This window comes from Rhinoderma darwinii, chromosome 9, assembly GCF_050947455.1.
Source record: "Rhinoderma darwinii isolate aRhiDar2 chromosome 9, aRhiDar2.hap1, whole genome shotgun sequence".
Classification (NCBI taxonomy): domain Eukaryota; kingdom Metazoa; phylum Chordata; class Amphibia; order Anura; family Rhinodermatidae; genus Rhinoderma; species Rhinoderma darwinii.
Genome location: NC_134695.1, coordinates 70,466,001 through 70,482,759, shown reverse-complemented (window position 1 = coordinate 70,482,759; position 16,759 = coordinate 70,466,001). Strand labels below are relative to the sequence as shown.

The 16,759-nt window shown below is 43.1% G+C and overlaps 1 protein-coding gene across 1 annotated transcript; it reads left to right on the top strand.

The window, feature by feature from the left end:
* Positions 1-1,386: 1,386 nt before the first annotated feature.
* GTF2H1 (general transcription factor IIH subunit 1) lies at positions 1,387-16,323 on the top strand. The gene is made up of 15 exons (XM_075838089.1): positions 1,387-1,573; positions 4,511-4,683; positions 6,185-6,377; positions 6,692-6,854; positions 6,941-7,034; positions 7,462-7,611; positions 8,416-8,495; positions 8,578-8,705; positions 9,506-9,593; positions 10,125-10,213; positions 10,326-10,443; positions 10,867-10,957; positions 11,961-12,076; positions 13,056-13,148; positions 14,982-16,323. The coding sequence occupies exons 2-15, from the start codon at positions 4,530-4,532 to the stop codon at positions 15,066-15,068; spliced, it is 1,644 nt and encodes a 547-aa protein (XP_075694204.1). The 5' UTR covers positions 1,387-1,573; positions 4,511-4,529; the 3' UTR covers positions 15,069-16,323.
* The last annotated feature ends 436 nt before the right edge of the window (positions 16,324-16,759 follow it).

The window sequence follows — 16,759 nt, the reverse complement described above, 5'->3', positions numbered from 1 at the left end:
GGACCAGAACCATGTTTTCATTTTTTTCTCTTTGCATTCGGGCGGCCATCATGGCTGTTTAATTCTCTGTTCGACGTCGCTGTATGAGGCTTTGTGTTTTTTGCAGGATGAGTTGTACTTTATGTAGGTGTCATTTTTTGGTACATATACATTAGCATTTATATTCATATAAATATATATACATTTTTATTTAGCCAAAAATACAGAAAAAAAACATTTTCGCTGCAATTTTAATATTTTTTTTGACTACAGCGTACACTGATCATCATAAATGATGCTACAAATTTGTTGCATTATATGACGATACCAAGTATGTGTATATTATATATGTTTTATGTGTATATTATTTTATGTGTATATTATTTTATGTTTTATGTGTATATTATATATGTTTTATGTGTATATTATTTTACGTGTTATGTGTATATTATTTTACGTGTTATGTGTATATTATTTTACGTGTATATTATTTTATGTGTATATTATTTTACGTGTTATGTGTATATTATTTTATGCTTTAATCGACTTCATTTGAAAAAAAATGCACATTTGTGTGTTTTTTTAACATTACTTTTTTTAATTTGTTTTCCTATTTTTTTATTCCATAGGGGGATTTTTAGTTTTGTTAGTACTTAGGCCGTTGTTAGCAATTACCATTAGAAAAACAAAGTCAACCCCCCCATACCTGACAGTAAACCATTTTAAAAAAAACTGACCGATAATTGAGTTGCGTCCGCTATTTTGCTCGTAACTACTCAATGAGAGTGACCATACTGGATCTGCGTGTCTCTTCCTTCTCTGATCCGATCCTGGTGTTCACAAAAAAAAAAAAAACGCAAGAGCTCCACGTTACATAACTGGGATGCGTAACCTCAGGCTAAGGTGGAGTTTTGTTTATACAAAATAAAGGTATGCAATGCAGCTAATTCACGAATGCCACTACCTCATGATCTGACAAAGATTGAAAATGGTCACCATATTATTGAAAACTGCCATATATCTCATTAGTAAGGCCTGCGCGGGTTAGATACTGAGAACCTTTGCACAGTTGGACCAATTGCGTATTGGTGACATTTTCATTGACTTCCTCGGGAGAAAAATAAAAAGTTATGTTGGGTGTCATAAGTTTCCATGTAAAGAAGAAGTTTGGGCTCCTATAAATACTGAATATATACAACAAGAACTTATTTTTGTAGGTTTTGGAGAATATGGTCGCCATTTTGTTGGTGGTTGGGTTCCTTAAAAGCGTCATAGTTACTAGTCCAGCCCAGCTATCGTCACGTGGTTAGAACCCGCTAGTTGGATTCACGAATGTTGCAGATCCCATGTGACCCGGAACAAACAATGAGAAGCTCCGTTCCGTACTGACCAATAAGCTCCCATAAACCTGTGGCGGCTGTCACGGGGGCCATGTGATACTTACGAGCCAATGAGCGGTCATAGGACAGCTGTGTTACACAGGGGGTAGTTTGGACTGCGCGAATCTCCGTAGCTAGAGCTAAAGGAAGAGGAAGCGGTGAGCGGGGCCGCCTGGGAGCATGGAGCTGCTGCCTGTGTGCGCCTAACCGGAGCGGTATGTGTCTTCATACCTCACCTACCTACCGTGTACACGCCGACAGCCGCACCGTGTATATATGTATCCATAGTGACCCCTACCTTATATATGCTAATACACCACCCTCTATACACAGTCACAGAATCATGCCCCAGTACAGCTCCTCAGAAGCCACCCTTACCTTATGTATTGTAATACACCAGCCTTTATATACAGGGGCAGCCCTATGTAATAGAGAACCCCCTACCTTATATATGTGAATAAACTGGCCCCTATACCTAGTGACAGCTCCATGTTTATACCGCTGTCTTCAGAGCTTACCTTATATATCCTAATACACGAGCCTTTATACACTGGGACAACACATGTTCTAGGACAGTGGTCAGCAACCTGTGGCTCACCAGTGGTTGCAAAACTACAATTCCCAGCATGCCCTTGACAGCCTTTGGCTGTTGTGCTGGGAGTTGTAGTTTTGCAACCGCCGGTTGAGCCACAGGTTGTCGACCACTGTCCTACGGTAATGCAAAACCCCTGTGATCTCTCTACTAATACTCTGTTCTCTATACCGCAGGCTTTAGGGCATGCTGGGAGTTGTAGTTTTGCAATAGCTGGAGAGTCGCAGGTAGCAGACCACTATTGTAGGGTAACGTAAAACCTAGGGCTGGGCAATTATGACCTAAATCCAACGATTAATTGAACATGTAACCTCGACTACGATTATTGAACTATCATTTAGGCCACACCCTCTTTTGGCATATCACGCCCCCTATTTGCATGCTACGACCATGAATTCATATTTATCTCCTGAGCCTGCTGTATACTACTCTATATAATATACCCCCTGACACTGCCCCCACACAGTTTAATGCCCTCCACACAGTATAATTCCCCCATAGCTGCACCCCACACAGTATAACGTCCCCCATAACTGCCCCCACGCTGTATAATGCCCCCAATAGTGCCTGATAAAAATAATAATATACATACTCACTGAACCCCGTTACAATGATGAGTGGGGGAGACCCCTCTGCTCCTCTGGTCTGTGCAGATCGGCACAGACAGGCGCGATGACGTCACTGCCTCGCGTCCAGCGATACGTAGTATCGTATTGGATTCATCTGTATCTACGTCATGAAGATGCAGATACAGTTGAAACTGGGAGAAAAGCATTTGAGTTACAGCTGCAGTCCACATGAATACATTGAGTTGCTTTCAATCTTGTGGACTGCAGCTGTCACTCAAGCGTTAAAGGGGTATTCCAGCCTTTAGCATTTTTCACCTATCCACGATCACCAGAATGGGCGACCCCGCTCCCCTCGGCCGCAAGACGGTGGCTAGGAGGAGTTTGAATGGACGTAGGACAGGAATGCGCGGCGCCGCTTCATTCAATGTCTATGGATGCGATGGAAACAGCCGAATACAAATAATCTAGAATTAGCGTTTTGCAAGTAAGGTCTTGTTTACGTGGCCACATTTGCTGTCTATGCTCATTCTGCATATTTGGATCCCAGCAGAGGAGAGTCGGGGTAAGAAATATGTGAATGGAACCCAAGCCCTAAATTCGGCTCCGTGAATATCTCCCATCCATCTATCCATCCAGAACTTGTGTGGCTGCCGGTTATCACCCCAACTGACTTGCATGTTATTTTCCTGGGGCTGTCAGACTGTTTCAATTTCTGCTTGCTGTGAGTGGATGAAAACATTCTTGTTTACATCCATAGGCTGCAAACCCTTTTTGGCCTAATACTTCTCACAGCTGAGGGTTTGTTCCAATTGTATCCAGTCTAGACAATCCCCCTGTGAGCAAAACACATCAGCAGCACAAATCCTTCTTCTGTCCCGATCGTTTGTTACAATGTATCACTCTGTATTCCAGGCGGCCTGATACAATTATAACAAATCCTCAGTTAGAAGTGTAAAGGTCAGGAGTTTTTTTTTTTTTTTAGTCTCTGGATGTAAACAAGAATGTTCCCATTCACTCACAGCAAGCAGAGATCCTGAAAATGTTGAGAAATTTATCAAGATTTTTGCAAAAATATAGCCGTCGTCCATAGCAACTAATCATGTCTCTGTTTTTGCTTTTCCAAAGGGCTTCTTAAAAGTGAGAGCTCGCATCTGATTGGTTGTAATGGGCAACGGCTCCGCTTTTCCTTTGCGTCATTTATTATATATCTTCCCTATTGGTTTTTCCCTGTCATCTGATTTGTTCACTGTGTCGTTACTCAGCATTTGCTGTCTATGAACGAGGCCATTGTCTTCATCATCAGCGCGTGATTCATTTATTGCATGTGTTTAATTACCGGCAGTGAAAGCCGCCAAGAAATGAGAAGCCACGATCAGGATTTTGTTTGTATGTAAGAAATGCATCTGGGTCCAGGCGGCTGCTGATCTGCGATTATTGCACTTATATGTTAGATTGTTGGGGGTCCAACCATTAAGACCTCCACTCATTGCTAGAAATCGGACCCCGGTCTCACGTCCCTCCCCACCAGCACATCCGTGAATTCAATGGGGCAGCGACCAACTCTATTGGGGGGCACTGGAACAATCAAATGAGAGCGAACAGCTGTTTCTATACCTCCTATAGAGAGTTGTATGGAGCGCCAGGAGACTGGGGTCAGTCGGACCCCCACAGATCTAACATTTATCATCTCGTGGATAGGTGATGAAGGTTGGAATACCCCTTTAAATTTGCCTTTCAGGATATAGGGAAAGCTGGGTATACCGAGTGGGAGCTGCAGTGGCCTCAGTATTGGTTTCCAATAAACAGATATATTGTATTTGCTTTTTTCTAGTTTCACTCCCCGGCCTGGACCTGCGCCCATAGCGCTATAGATAACCATCACTCTCATCATTTTACCTTCTTCCATTAATCTTACCCTGCACTTCATCAGTCCACCCGATATGTATTCTGCATTGCTCCAGTTTAGTCATTGTTACGTTTTTTTCACGCAGCGCCCGTCCCGTCTCCACCATGGCGACGTCATCCGAAGAAGTGTTACTGATTGTCAAGAAAGTTCGTCAGAAGAAACAAGATGGGGCCATTTACCTGATGGCCGAAAGGATCGCCTGGGCCCCCGAGGGGAAGGACCGGTTTACCGTGAGCCACATGTATGCAGATATCAAGTGTGAGTGACCCCTGAAGTGTAATATTGTGTCAATGCGGGACTATTATTAGACAATCACTTTTAGGGCCGGGTTCACATGTAGCATAAACGCTACGGATTTCATTGCGGAAAATCTGCCGCGTATTACAGTAGCAGCAAAATGAATGAAATTTGAACAAAAGCTATAACCCCTTTCTTCGTTTTTCATGGCACCGTTTATTGTACCGCGTAATGTACTGGGAAGCTGAAAAAAAATATTTGTGGGGTGAAATGGAAAAAAACAAACTGCGATTACTCTGTTTTTTGAGGGTTTTGTTTTTACGGCATCCATCAGGCGGTAAAAACGACATCTGCACCTTATTCTACAGGTTGATAGGATTGCGGCGATACCAAATTTATATGTTTTGTTTTATGTTTTACCACTTTTAGGAAAAAAAAATTATTTGCTAAAAGAAAAAATGTTTTGGTGTCGCCGTATTCTGAGAGGCAGAACTTTTTTTTATTTTTACGTCAATTTAGCGTTGTGAGGGCTTCATTATTGCGGGGCGAGCTGCTGTTTTTTTCACCGATACCATTTTGGAGAGCTGACCAAAAAAACAGCATTTTGCGCGTTTTATATATATATATATATTTATTTTTTGCGGCATTCACCGAGAGGGTTAAACAACGCTATATTGTGATAGTTCGGACTTTTAGGGACGCAGCGATACCAGTTAAGTTAACTTAATATTTTTTTTTTTATATTGATTTAGGGAAAAAAAATGGGTAAAGTTTTTTTTTGGGGGGTTTTTTATTTGTAACTTTTAATACTTTTTTTTATTTTTTTTTGGAACATAGCGATCGTTGGATCTCTTGCATGATATACTGCAATACTAATATATTACAGTATATCATGATACTGAAAGATGGCAGACTTAGGGGCCTTCATTAGGCCTGCCATGACAACCATCACGGCCGGCCAGTCGCGGGGGGGCGAGGTGGCGTGTTTGAGGGGGCGCCCCTTTGATTCTAACAATTTAAATGCAATCGACCGTTACAACGGGCGGAATCAAAGTGTTCATTGATTCCGCCCGTTGGAGTGAGGTGTCGGCTGTATAACGCAGCCGTCACCCGCTGAGCATAGAGCGCGCTCCATACATCTCCTTAGCGACCTCTCAGTAATAGTACGTGGGATGTCGCCAAGGGGTTTTAATATCTACTATGCTGAGATCTGATGTTTTGAAGTTACAGGCCCAAAGCCTGAGGCTGCACTACTGAGAGGTTCTGATGACAACATGATCACGTCTGACTACGGTCAGCTGCAGTGCTCCAAATCACCATCTGCATCAATATCTACATCCTACCTGTCTTCGATCGCGGCAGATAAGTGGGACACATAGAAATCAGAAGGAGACAGAATCAGTAGTCCAGCCTCAGATCCTTCCCTTCTCTGTTACCTCCGTATCGGGCACATGGGAAACTCTTCAAAGTAAACAATCCCTTTAAAAGACGTCTCCCATGTGTGATTATTTGCTCGTTCCAGGTCAGAAAATCAGCCCCGATGGTAAAGCAAAAGTCCAACTTCAGCTCGTCCTGCACACGGGAGAGAACACAAACTTCCATTTCTCCAATGATAGCACAGCAATAAAGGAAAGGGATGCCGTGAAAGAGCTGCTGCAGCAGCTGCTCCCCAAGTTCAAGAGGAAGGCTAACAAAGAACTGGAGGAAAAGAACAGGTGAAGCATTGCTGTTACCATTCAAAGGCTGCAAACACCTCCTGACCATGTCCCGCTCACAGAGCAGCAGTTTGTTACAATGTATCAGTGTCATGACCAGCAGCCTTGAATCCGGGAAAGGAGAGAGATTTGTGCCGCTGCTAGTAAATTGTAACAAACCTCAGCTGTGTTAAAACGTGTTTTCAGCCTCCAATTAAAAAAATATATATATACATTTTTCTTTATTTGAGAAGGGCGTGCAAAAAAAAAAAATCGCTGTACGGTTTGTGTGACGGCGGATAAAATAGTCGCTTCATTTTGCTCCCTTGTTGTAGGATGTTGAAGGACGACCCGGTCTTGTTCCAGCTCTACAAGGACCTCGTCGTCAGTCAGGTGATCAGCGCCGAGGAGTTCTGGGCCAATCGTCTAAGCCTCAACTCCCTGGAGAACAGTCTGTCCAATAACAAGCAAGACGTGGGGATCTCCGCTGCCTTCCTGGTGGGTTTTCTGGGGGGGCTCAATGATATAAAATGTGCAGGAGAGCATCAAACAAATGTCATTCTGTGTTTCATTTTTTTTTTAAGGCTGATGTCCGTCCCCAAACCGATGGCTGCAATGGTCTGAGATATAACCTGACTCCGGACATCATTGAGTCCATATTTCGCACATATCCAGCAGGTGAGAATTTTATTATATTTAATCCTAATAGGCCTAGATTTTTTATTAGGGGTCAGAGCTCTGTTTTTATGAATCAAAGCTCCAAATTCCTTCTTCCCATCACAGTTACATGATAAGATTCTGTTTGCCTGCAGTTACCACAAGGGGGAGCTCACTGCTTAGGTATTTGAACTCTATAATAAATCCATATCCATTGAGCTCCCCCTAGTGGCAGCAGAAAGAATGTTATCGTTTAATTCAGCTTCTCATGAATGGCTTGTTTCCAGGTACTATGAAACCCCTAAGTGCCCCCCGTGCATTGAGAAAATATAATGTCCACGTAGATGTGTTTCCCAGTCGGATTCGTATGACATGAAATTGTACATTTTTCTGGATTTGCAGGCAGGTTCTCTCTAAATGCTTAACCCCGTGTTCTATTCTCTCGCAGTCAAGCTGAAATATGATGAAAACGTTCCCCACAACATGACCGAAAAAGAGTTCTGGACCCGCTTTTTTCAATCCCATTATTTCCACAGAGACCGACTCAACACTGGATCCAAAGACTTGTTTGCAGAGTGCGCCAAGCTCGACGAGAAAGGTCATTGTGATTTTATTATATTCAGTTTTCGCTCTATAATATATAATACCAACCTATTCCGCAGCGCTGTACAGACAGATTGCGATCACTCACAGGGGGCTCACAATTTGATTTCTACACCTCTGACACACACAGGTTAAAGGGGCTTTCTGACCCCTAAAATGACCGTCACAGGTGTCTCACAATGTTAAAAACCAAAAATTCTAATATACTTTTTAAATGCAGCGCCGCTCCCTGCCGCTTCCTCTTGTCATAGCACAGCAGCCAATCACTGTGCGGTAACCGGAAGCTGCAGAGGACCTGGAAAAAATTAAAGGGATACAATTTAAAGGGTGCTTGTTTTTTTTTTTGTTTTTTTTTTCACATTATCTTTGACTGCAATTTTTAGGGATCCAATCACAGATTACACTGGATGGTAAACACCCGGCATTCCCAGACTCCTTAAATCTGCTGAATTATTGTTTTGCTACACAGGAGCTGGACTGTCTCTGCTTAAAAGGGTTGTCTCGTGAAGGGCATATGGAGGTCAAAGATGAGGGGGTCCCCTGCTCAGGGCCCCCCTTCATGACCCATTACAGAGGGCGGCTCCTGCTCTAATGGACGCTTATTACCTGGACGGCTTTCCATCTTAATGGCTGCCATGCAACCCCTTAAGATAACAAGTTACTCTATGATGACATTAGATTGTCATTGGATCCATCAACAGCATTCTAATGTGCATAAACACAGAGTAGTTAAGAGGACCCTCACCGTTCTGCAAACCCTCCTTCCCTATAATGAACTTGTCTATTGATCTGTTCCTAGGTCTGAAATCATTAGTGTCGCAAGGGGTCAAAAATCCAATGTTAGATTTGATGTCTCTGGAGGACAAGTGTCTTGATGAGGTAAGACCATGGATTGTATGACATCATCTTACTGACTGTGATGTCATTCGCAGGTGACCGTGATCTGTGTTCTTGTTTTTAGGGATATGGGATTTCACCTGTGCCATCGACTTCAAATTCAAAATCCGTGAAAGAGAATAGCAATGCTGCCATCATCAAACGATTCAACCACCACAGTGCCATGGTGCTGGCAGCGGGTCTCCGAAAAGAGTGAGGTTTATCTCCTACCTGCCAATTATTGTATGGACCGTAAGCTGCCCATAGATATTAAATAGAGGTCAGCTGCTGAGAATAACAATAGAAATGTCAGCCCTTGAACACCATTATGTTGTTTTTATTTTTCTACATAGAGCCAGAAAATAATCGAAATCTCCTGTAGAGGCATAATTAACCCCTTCCTGCAAAAAGACGTACTATAACTTCCTAATTGCGCTCACCTAACTGCAGTAAGATGTAATAGTACGTCCTGGTGGTCAAGCGGGGGACAGAAGCTGCGCCCGGTCATCACTACGGAGGCCTGACTGATTGACAGAGAGTTTGACCTCTTAGATGCCATGGTCCATAGCTACCGCAGCATCTAAGAGGCTTGGCCAAGGGTGAGGCCATCTGAACAGAGGAAGACTGCTATTGACACCTGACTGTGGCGGGTCTCAATAGCAATGCACTGATTTTGCGATGGACTAATGATCGCAGGTGCAAGCCCCCTAGTGGGGCTAAATAAAAGTAAAAAAAAAAACGTAAAAAAAGTTTTTATCAAAATTCTAATCACCCCCCTTTCCCTAGATCACATATAAAAATAGATAAACAATAATAAACAAAAACACATTATTTATCGCTGAACTATTGTTTTCATAAAGAGATTTATTTAATTTGTAATCTTTTAAAGACTTGGCTATTGATAAACGATCGTATCTTCTATATTCTCGGCGCATAGCGCCACAGGCTGGTAGTCGACCCTTACTGCAGGTTTATTACTTTACAGAATGACTGAGTTTTCTTTGTTTTTCCAGCGAACCACAAAATGACCAACAGAGTGAGACGAGCAGCACCGACGGCAACTCCCGCGACTCTGATTTCTTCCAGCCGGCTGTAAAGAAGGTAATAAATAAGGGCTGCACGTCCGCTGGCTGGGGAGGGGGAGGGGGATGGGTAGCTTTTGATTTTTGTTGGTCTCCTGCCTGCTTTATTTCTTAGGGTATGTTCACACGTAGTGACCAAAAATGGCTGAAAATACGGAGCTGATTTCAGGCAAAAACAGCTCCTGATTTTCAGACGTTTTTGTAGCAACTCGCGTTTTCCGCGGCGTATTTTACGGATGTTTTTGGAGCTGTTTTTCAATGGAGTCAATGAAAAACGGCTCCAAAAACGTCCCAAGAAGTGTCCTGCACTTCTTTTCACGGGCCGTCTTTTTACGCGCCGTATTTTGACAGCGACGCGTAAAATAAAGGCTCGTGGGAACAGAACATCGTAATTCCCATTGAACGCAACGGGCAGATGTTTGTAGGCGTATTAGGGGCGTTTTTTCAGGCGTAATTCGAGGCGTCAAACGCCCGAAAACACTGCGTGTGAACACACCCTGACTATTGCATTGCTGTGGATCTGCCGGGTTTATCTGGACTCTCGTTGTAGGTGAAGTTGCAGGAGGCCATGGACTATGAAGACTTAGGAGAACGTAACGGCATCAAACCAATCGCTCTAAACCTCAAGAAATCGGATCGGTAAGTTGTAAATTCGCAGACGGCGTTCAGTCCGATTACATCAAAACCAGTATTCCCCGCTGCTTGTGGCTGCGCTCGTTGTTTACCGGTTTATTTTTTTGTGTGTCTCCAGGTATTACCACGGACCAACCCCGGTCCAGTCCCAGCAATATACAACCAGTCAGGATATTATTAATTCCTTTAATAGTATTAAACAACAAATGGAAAACTACGTACCAAGACTAACTCAGGTGGGTGACCATTAAACAAGCGCTCCGGGCAAAACGGATAAACTGTAGAGGACGTGGCGGGACACAGGATTCAGGAGAAAATTTGTGTCATGCTCCGCCCCCTCAGGCCCGGCAATGGCCGTAAGTGTATCAGTTTTAACTGGAGTGTTCTTTTACTTTGATATTGGTTACTTTGTTTATATTATAGTAATATTGAGATAAATTATATCTTGTCCTCCAGTCACATCCAAAGCTGCCTTCAAAAAATATGCTTTTTTTAAAAACATTTATTATTTTTTTAAATTGCACGCTCTGCTGTTGTGCATTATGGGAGTGGTAGTGCTTTGACCATGCACTGTACTGTAGTTTGATGGGGGGCGCCCTAATGGAGCATTTTCAAAAGGGTTCGTTTGTTACAAATCGCAGCTTTTTATTCTTATTTAGGTTCTTTCAAATAGTGCTGCTAGTAGTACAATTTCTGCTTTGTCCCCTGGAGGAGCGTTGATGCAAGGAGCGACCCAGCAAGCCATAAACCGTGAGTTCTGCCCCCCCCCCTTCCCCCAATGCATTGGTCACAGTGACATCCCGGCATAGTGATCATATACTTCAGAATTTTGCATTACACTTTATGCATTATCTAATTTTGCACAGATGGCACATCAACAAGGACTATTGTGAGCCTATAAATGTGTAAGGTACCGCACGCTGTATCTGGTAGGCATTCACACTCGGGTGATGATCCTGCACAGAGATGGGAAGCTACTAGCCTACAGTCTAAGGCCTTATACATCCGTGTGAAGGGTGCTTTGAAAAATAGAACCTGTCCCATTATCTTTCGTTTTCACGGATCACTCCATAGGCTTAAGTCTATGGGGATCCGTGAAAACGGGACCCGCACTGAGGCACCTCGGACGTTAAAAATGTCACGTTTTTTCACGTCCAAGTTTCCCCACGCTCGTGTGAATCTGGCCTAATCCCTATAATCTATCGGAGCACATCTATTCTAAGCATTGGTTATACATGTGTGATCGCTGCAGGTCTCAAGGGTTCACTGCAGTACATGAGACACCACCGTTCTCTCCACCATGTGGCTGTGTCTGGTACTGCAGCTCTGCCCAATACACTTGTTTGCTTTATGGCTACTGCAGTAAAACGAGTGTGGCACTTCAGCTCTGCTGAATATGGGGGTTGGACTCCCAGCGATCGCTCATCAATGGGCATTCTAAGGAGAAGGCATCAATGTTAAATCCTGGAAACCCTTTAACCCTGGGCTGCAAGGAAGAGCGGGTAAGAGGTTTAGGCTGCACAAGCAGCAAATAATGAGCGCACCTCTGAAATTCTGCACAGCGCTGCATAAAAATAAGTTATTATAGGAATCTGATTATAACCGGGATTTGCGTCCACCTATCACTCAATTACTAAGCTAAGGACTCCGTAAGGCTACAGAGAATCCATAGCACCAGGAGAACTCCCAGCCGCTGCATTCATTGCTCTGAAGCCTATTCCTGTGCTGAATAAAATGTCTCTGTCCCTTTTAGAGATGGTGCCAAACGACATCCAGTCTGAGCTGAAGCACTTGTACGTGGCACTGGGTGAGCTGCTTCGTCATTTCTGGTCCTGTTTCCCCGTCAATACTCCCTTCTTAGAGGAAAAGGTAAGATCACCTCCCGTAGTCTGTAACACATGCATACTACAGTATAGGTTTAGCATTTTACTAATGCATTCAATTAGGGGTCAGAGTTAAGAAGTAACTACTATCTGCTAATCGGCTGAGAGCAGCTGCCTGACACTGATGAGAACGTTCCTGGTGATGCTGAGAGCAGCTGCCTGACACTGAGAAGGACACAGTCCTCCCGAAGGTCCTTTTCAGGCACATTATGCAGTTCTGGGCGCTGTACAGTAGGAGCTATTGGCATCCACTAGCTTAACCCTTAATTGGCATCTTGGATTCGCCCCGCTACATCTTAAATGTCCGCGACCATGTCAATAAGATAAAGACTGGAGAATCCCAGGTAGTGGGATCAGCTGTTACTGACTGTTCTCTTCTCTGTTAGGCTGCGTTCACATCTGCGTCTGGCTCCGTTCATGGGTTACGCCAGACCTTTCCATCGGGAACCCATGAATGGAATCCAAACTGAAACAAACGGAAACCATAGTTTCGGTTTGCATCACCATTGATTTCAATGGTGACGGATCCGGTGCAAATAGTTTCCGCTTGTCACTGTTGTTTAAGGGTTCCGTCGTTTTGATGGAATGAATAGCGCAGTCGACTACGGTATTGATTCCGTCAAAATGACGGAACCCTTAAACAACGGTGACAAATGGAAACCATTTGCACCGGATCCATCACCATTGAAATCAATGGTGATGCAAACCGAAACTATGGTTTCCGTTTGTTTCAGTTTGGATTCCATTCATGGGTTCCCGATGGAAAGGTCTGACGTAACCCATGAACGGAGCAAGATGCAGATGTGAATGCAGCCTAAGAGAAGTAAAACATTGCATGGCTTTGATTGAAATCACCGTCATCAGGGCCTATCAAAGCGAGAGCCGTTCTTTGTCTATGTGATTGTAGAGATTTTGGTAGCCACATTTAATCCTCCAGACTCTTATTATTTGTGTTTATTTTTCAGCTTGTTAAAATGAGAAGTAACTTAGAAAGGTTTCAGGTTACTAAACTGTGTCCATTCCAGGAGAAGGTGAAAAAGCTCTACCTTAGCACAAACGTAAGTCCTGTCTGAGGGTTGGTAATCTGTCAGTCTGTCTCTTAAGAGGAGCGAGCAAAAGCTTGATTGTCTGCTAATCGGATCTTTTATGTGGCCAGATAAAGGGTTGCTTGTCGGAAGCCCATCTCCCCCTGTCAAGAGGGTATGTGCTGCCGACAAGATGCACAATGTATGGGGACGAATGATCACATTAACGATTGTTCGTCCCCATCCTTGGGATCATTGCTCCATTTAAATGGAGCAAACGAGCGAGGATCGACTAGCTGTATTGTTGATGGAGTCACTGTGTATATACATTACATTAATTATCCTGTACTGATCCTGCGTTATATCCTGTATTATACTCCAGAGCTGCACTCACTATTCTGCTGGTGGAGTCACTGTGTATATACATTACATTACTTATCCTGTACTGATCCTGAGTTATATCCTGTATTATACTCCAGAGCTGCACTCACTATTCTGCTGGTGGAGTCACTGTGTATATACATTACATTACTTATCCTGTACTGATCCTGCGTTATATCCTGTATTATACTCCAGAGCTGCACTCACTATTCTGCTGGTGGAGTCACTGTGTATATACATTACATTACTTATCCTGTACTGATCCTGAGTTACATCCTGTATTACACTCCAGAGCTGCACTCACTATTCTGCTGGTGGAGTCACTGTGTACATACATTACATTACTTATCCTGTACTGATCCTGCGTTATATCCTGTATTATACTCCAGAGCTGCACTCACTATTCTGCTGGTGGAGTCACTGTGTACATACATTACATTACTTATCCTGTACTGATCCTGAGTTACATCCTGTATTATACTCCAGAGCTGCACTCACTATTCTGCTGGTGGAGTCACTGTGTACATACATTACATTACTTTATCCTCTGTGATCCTGAGTTACATCCTGTATTATACTCCAGAGCTGCACTCACTATTCTGCTGGTGCAGTCACTGTGTACATACATTACATTACTTTATCCTCTACTGATCCTGAGTTACATCCTGTATTATACTCCAGAGCTGCACTCACTATTCTGCTGGTGGAGTCACTGTGTATATACATTACATTACTTATCCTGTACTGATCCTGCGTTATATCCTGTATTATACTCCAGAGCTGCACTCACTATTCTGCTGGTGGAGTCACTGTGTACATACATTACATTACTTTATCCTCTACTGATCCTAAGTTACATCCTGTATTATACTCCAGAGCTGCACTCGCTATTCTGCTGGTGCAGTCACTGTGTACATACATGACATTATTATCCTGTACTGATCCTGAGTTATATCCTGTATTATACTCCAGAGCTGCACTCACTATTCTGCTGGTGGAGTCACTGTGTACATACATTACATTACTTTATCCTCTACTGATCCTGGGTTACATCCTGTATTATACTCCAGAGCTGCACTCACTATTCTGCTGGTGGAGTCACTGTGTACATACATTACATTATTATCCTGTACTGATCCTGAGTCACAGCCTGTATTATACTCCAGAGCTGCAGTCACACTTATATTGGTTCCTATTGGAAACGGTCAGCAAGCTTGTGGACAGACACACCCTGAGCTGAACTCCACAATGTAGAGGGATAGTAAGTTGTTCCTACATCGGGCACTGTACAGTAATCTGATGTACTATACATCACCAGAGAAAATTCTGTACAGACACTGAACAAGCAGGCAATGCTAAGGGATTTCAGCTCTGAAGACTGCACAGATAATTGAAGACGATTCTTTCACCCCTTTGTTGCGGTGTTTTTTTTTTTAGTTTGTCCTTTGTTCTCAGGTCAAGAATTAAATCTGTCTTTTCTTGCAGCTCACGAGTCACTTAGAAGAAATGCTTCGAACAGCCTACAACAAGTTTCAGATGTGGCAGTCCCGCCGTATGTTAAAGAAAACGTGAAGTTTTCTCTCCAGGACTTTAAAAAAAGAAAAACAAAAAAAAAACCACACCACTCGCAACTTGAGACGTGCAAAACCATATAAATATAAAAAAAACACCTGGTGGACGTGCGTGGGGTGCAGCGTGTGTGCGGCGGTGGTCAGAAGCTTCACACGGTCCTTGACGCTGGTCTGAAGCAGCAGGAGAAACGGTAACAAAGCGGAATCTTAAAGGAACGAAAACGTTAACAAACAGACAGCCAAAAACAAAACGGGGAGAGGACGTCACATGATCCTGTTCTGTGCGGTCACTCAGGAAGGAGCGCTCCGGATCCCCTCCTTAAGAAGCTGCTACGGAAACCTGAAGATTAAACCCACAAGTCAATACAATCCCGGCTGCTTCGTGTTTTCCATTTAAAGCCAACGCGGCACAGGGCATAGAATAAGGTTTTGGTCTTACGTAGGTTTTAGTTCACGTTTGTACCTATTAATAGTTTTAGTAAAAAAAAAAAAAACTTTTTTTTTTGTTTTTTAAATTTATTTCAAAAACATTTGGAAACCATTTTCATCCCCCTTTTATTGGTAACTCCCAAAGACAAGTGGATTATATACACTGCCCGGTTGGAGACTCCTATTATAAAGTCCACAAGCTACGCAATTTATATATGCAAATTATTAGATACTCTATGATTGGTCAGAATGGCCGGGGGGGTTAAAAAGTAAAAGTGTCAACATTTTTCTCACCATTCCCGGAAGATTTGGGAGGCTCCGCCCTCTCCTCATGACTGTTACGGTACAGTCGGCGACTTGATAATCATTGACCACTGAGGAACGTGACCGCAAGAAGCGCCAAGCCTGTGCCATAAAACTCCTTTTTGGAATTCGCTCATCCTCACGGACTACATGTTGTATTATGGGAGGAGCAAAGCGGTTTCGAAGTCGTTTTCTCCTCTCTGGCGACTTTATTATCTATGCAGATGGGACGATGAAGCGGGAGGTCTAACTTTCTTCTTTTTTTTTTTTCTCGCACTTTGCTTCGAGCGAGGTGTCTACGGATTTCAGCATGTATTTGCCGCCCCCTCCCCAGCTTTTGGACCTACCATGATTATTCTAATTATTTTTTTTTTTTAAATGTGGGTGCGTATAATATGAGCATTGTGTCACTGGACAGTTTTGAGCCAGGATCTGTCACTTGAAGTGTTGCAAATGGATTTCTTGTTATGCAGCCAACGTTAAACAGATCTCCTCCATTTTGTTTTTTTTTTTTGTTTTTGTTTTTGTTTTTTTGATTTTTATATATAGAAAATAAAAAATAAATTCTTAATTTCCCCTGGTGTGATCGTCTATATCTTAAAAAGTCATATCCTAAAAGCCTCTGTTCACACAGAGTTTTTTTCCTGCGGGAACTGCGGCAAAAAACTGCCGAAATTAACTCCCATTGATTTCAATGAGAGGTGGAGACTTTTTTTTCCCGTGAGCAAAAAAAAGGGCTCGCGGGAAAAAGAAGCGACATGCCCTTTTTTGAGGCGCTTTCCGCCTCAAAAACCCCATTGAAATCAATGAGACAGAAATAAACGCTATTTTTGCCGCCTTATTTGACACGTTTTTCAGCAAAAAACGCTTGCGGTTTCTCCCTTTGTCGAAGACATAGGTAAAGAAAACCGCCTTAAAAAACTGCAAAAAACGTGTGTGGCGCAAAACCACTTAAAAAAA

Excerpts from the sequence above, each read along its gene's own strand:
- GTF2H1 (XM_075838089.1), top strand. The coding sequence starts at position 4,530 with ATGGCGACGTCATCCGAAGAAGTGTTACTGATTGTCAAGAAAGTTCGT. Across the intron at positions 10,444-10,866 it reads ACGTACCAAGACTAACTCAG|GTTCTTTCAAATAGTGCTGC; the intron begins GTGGGTGACCAT and ends ATTCTTATTTAG. Across the intron at positions 10,958-11,960 it reads GACCCAGCAAGCCATAAACC|AGATGGTGCCAAACGACATC; the intron begins GTGAGTTCTGCC and ends TGTCCCTTTTAG.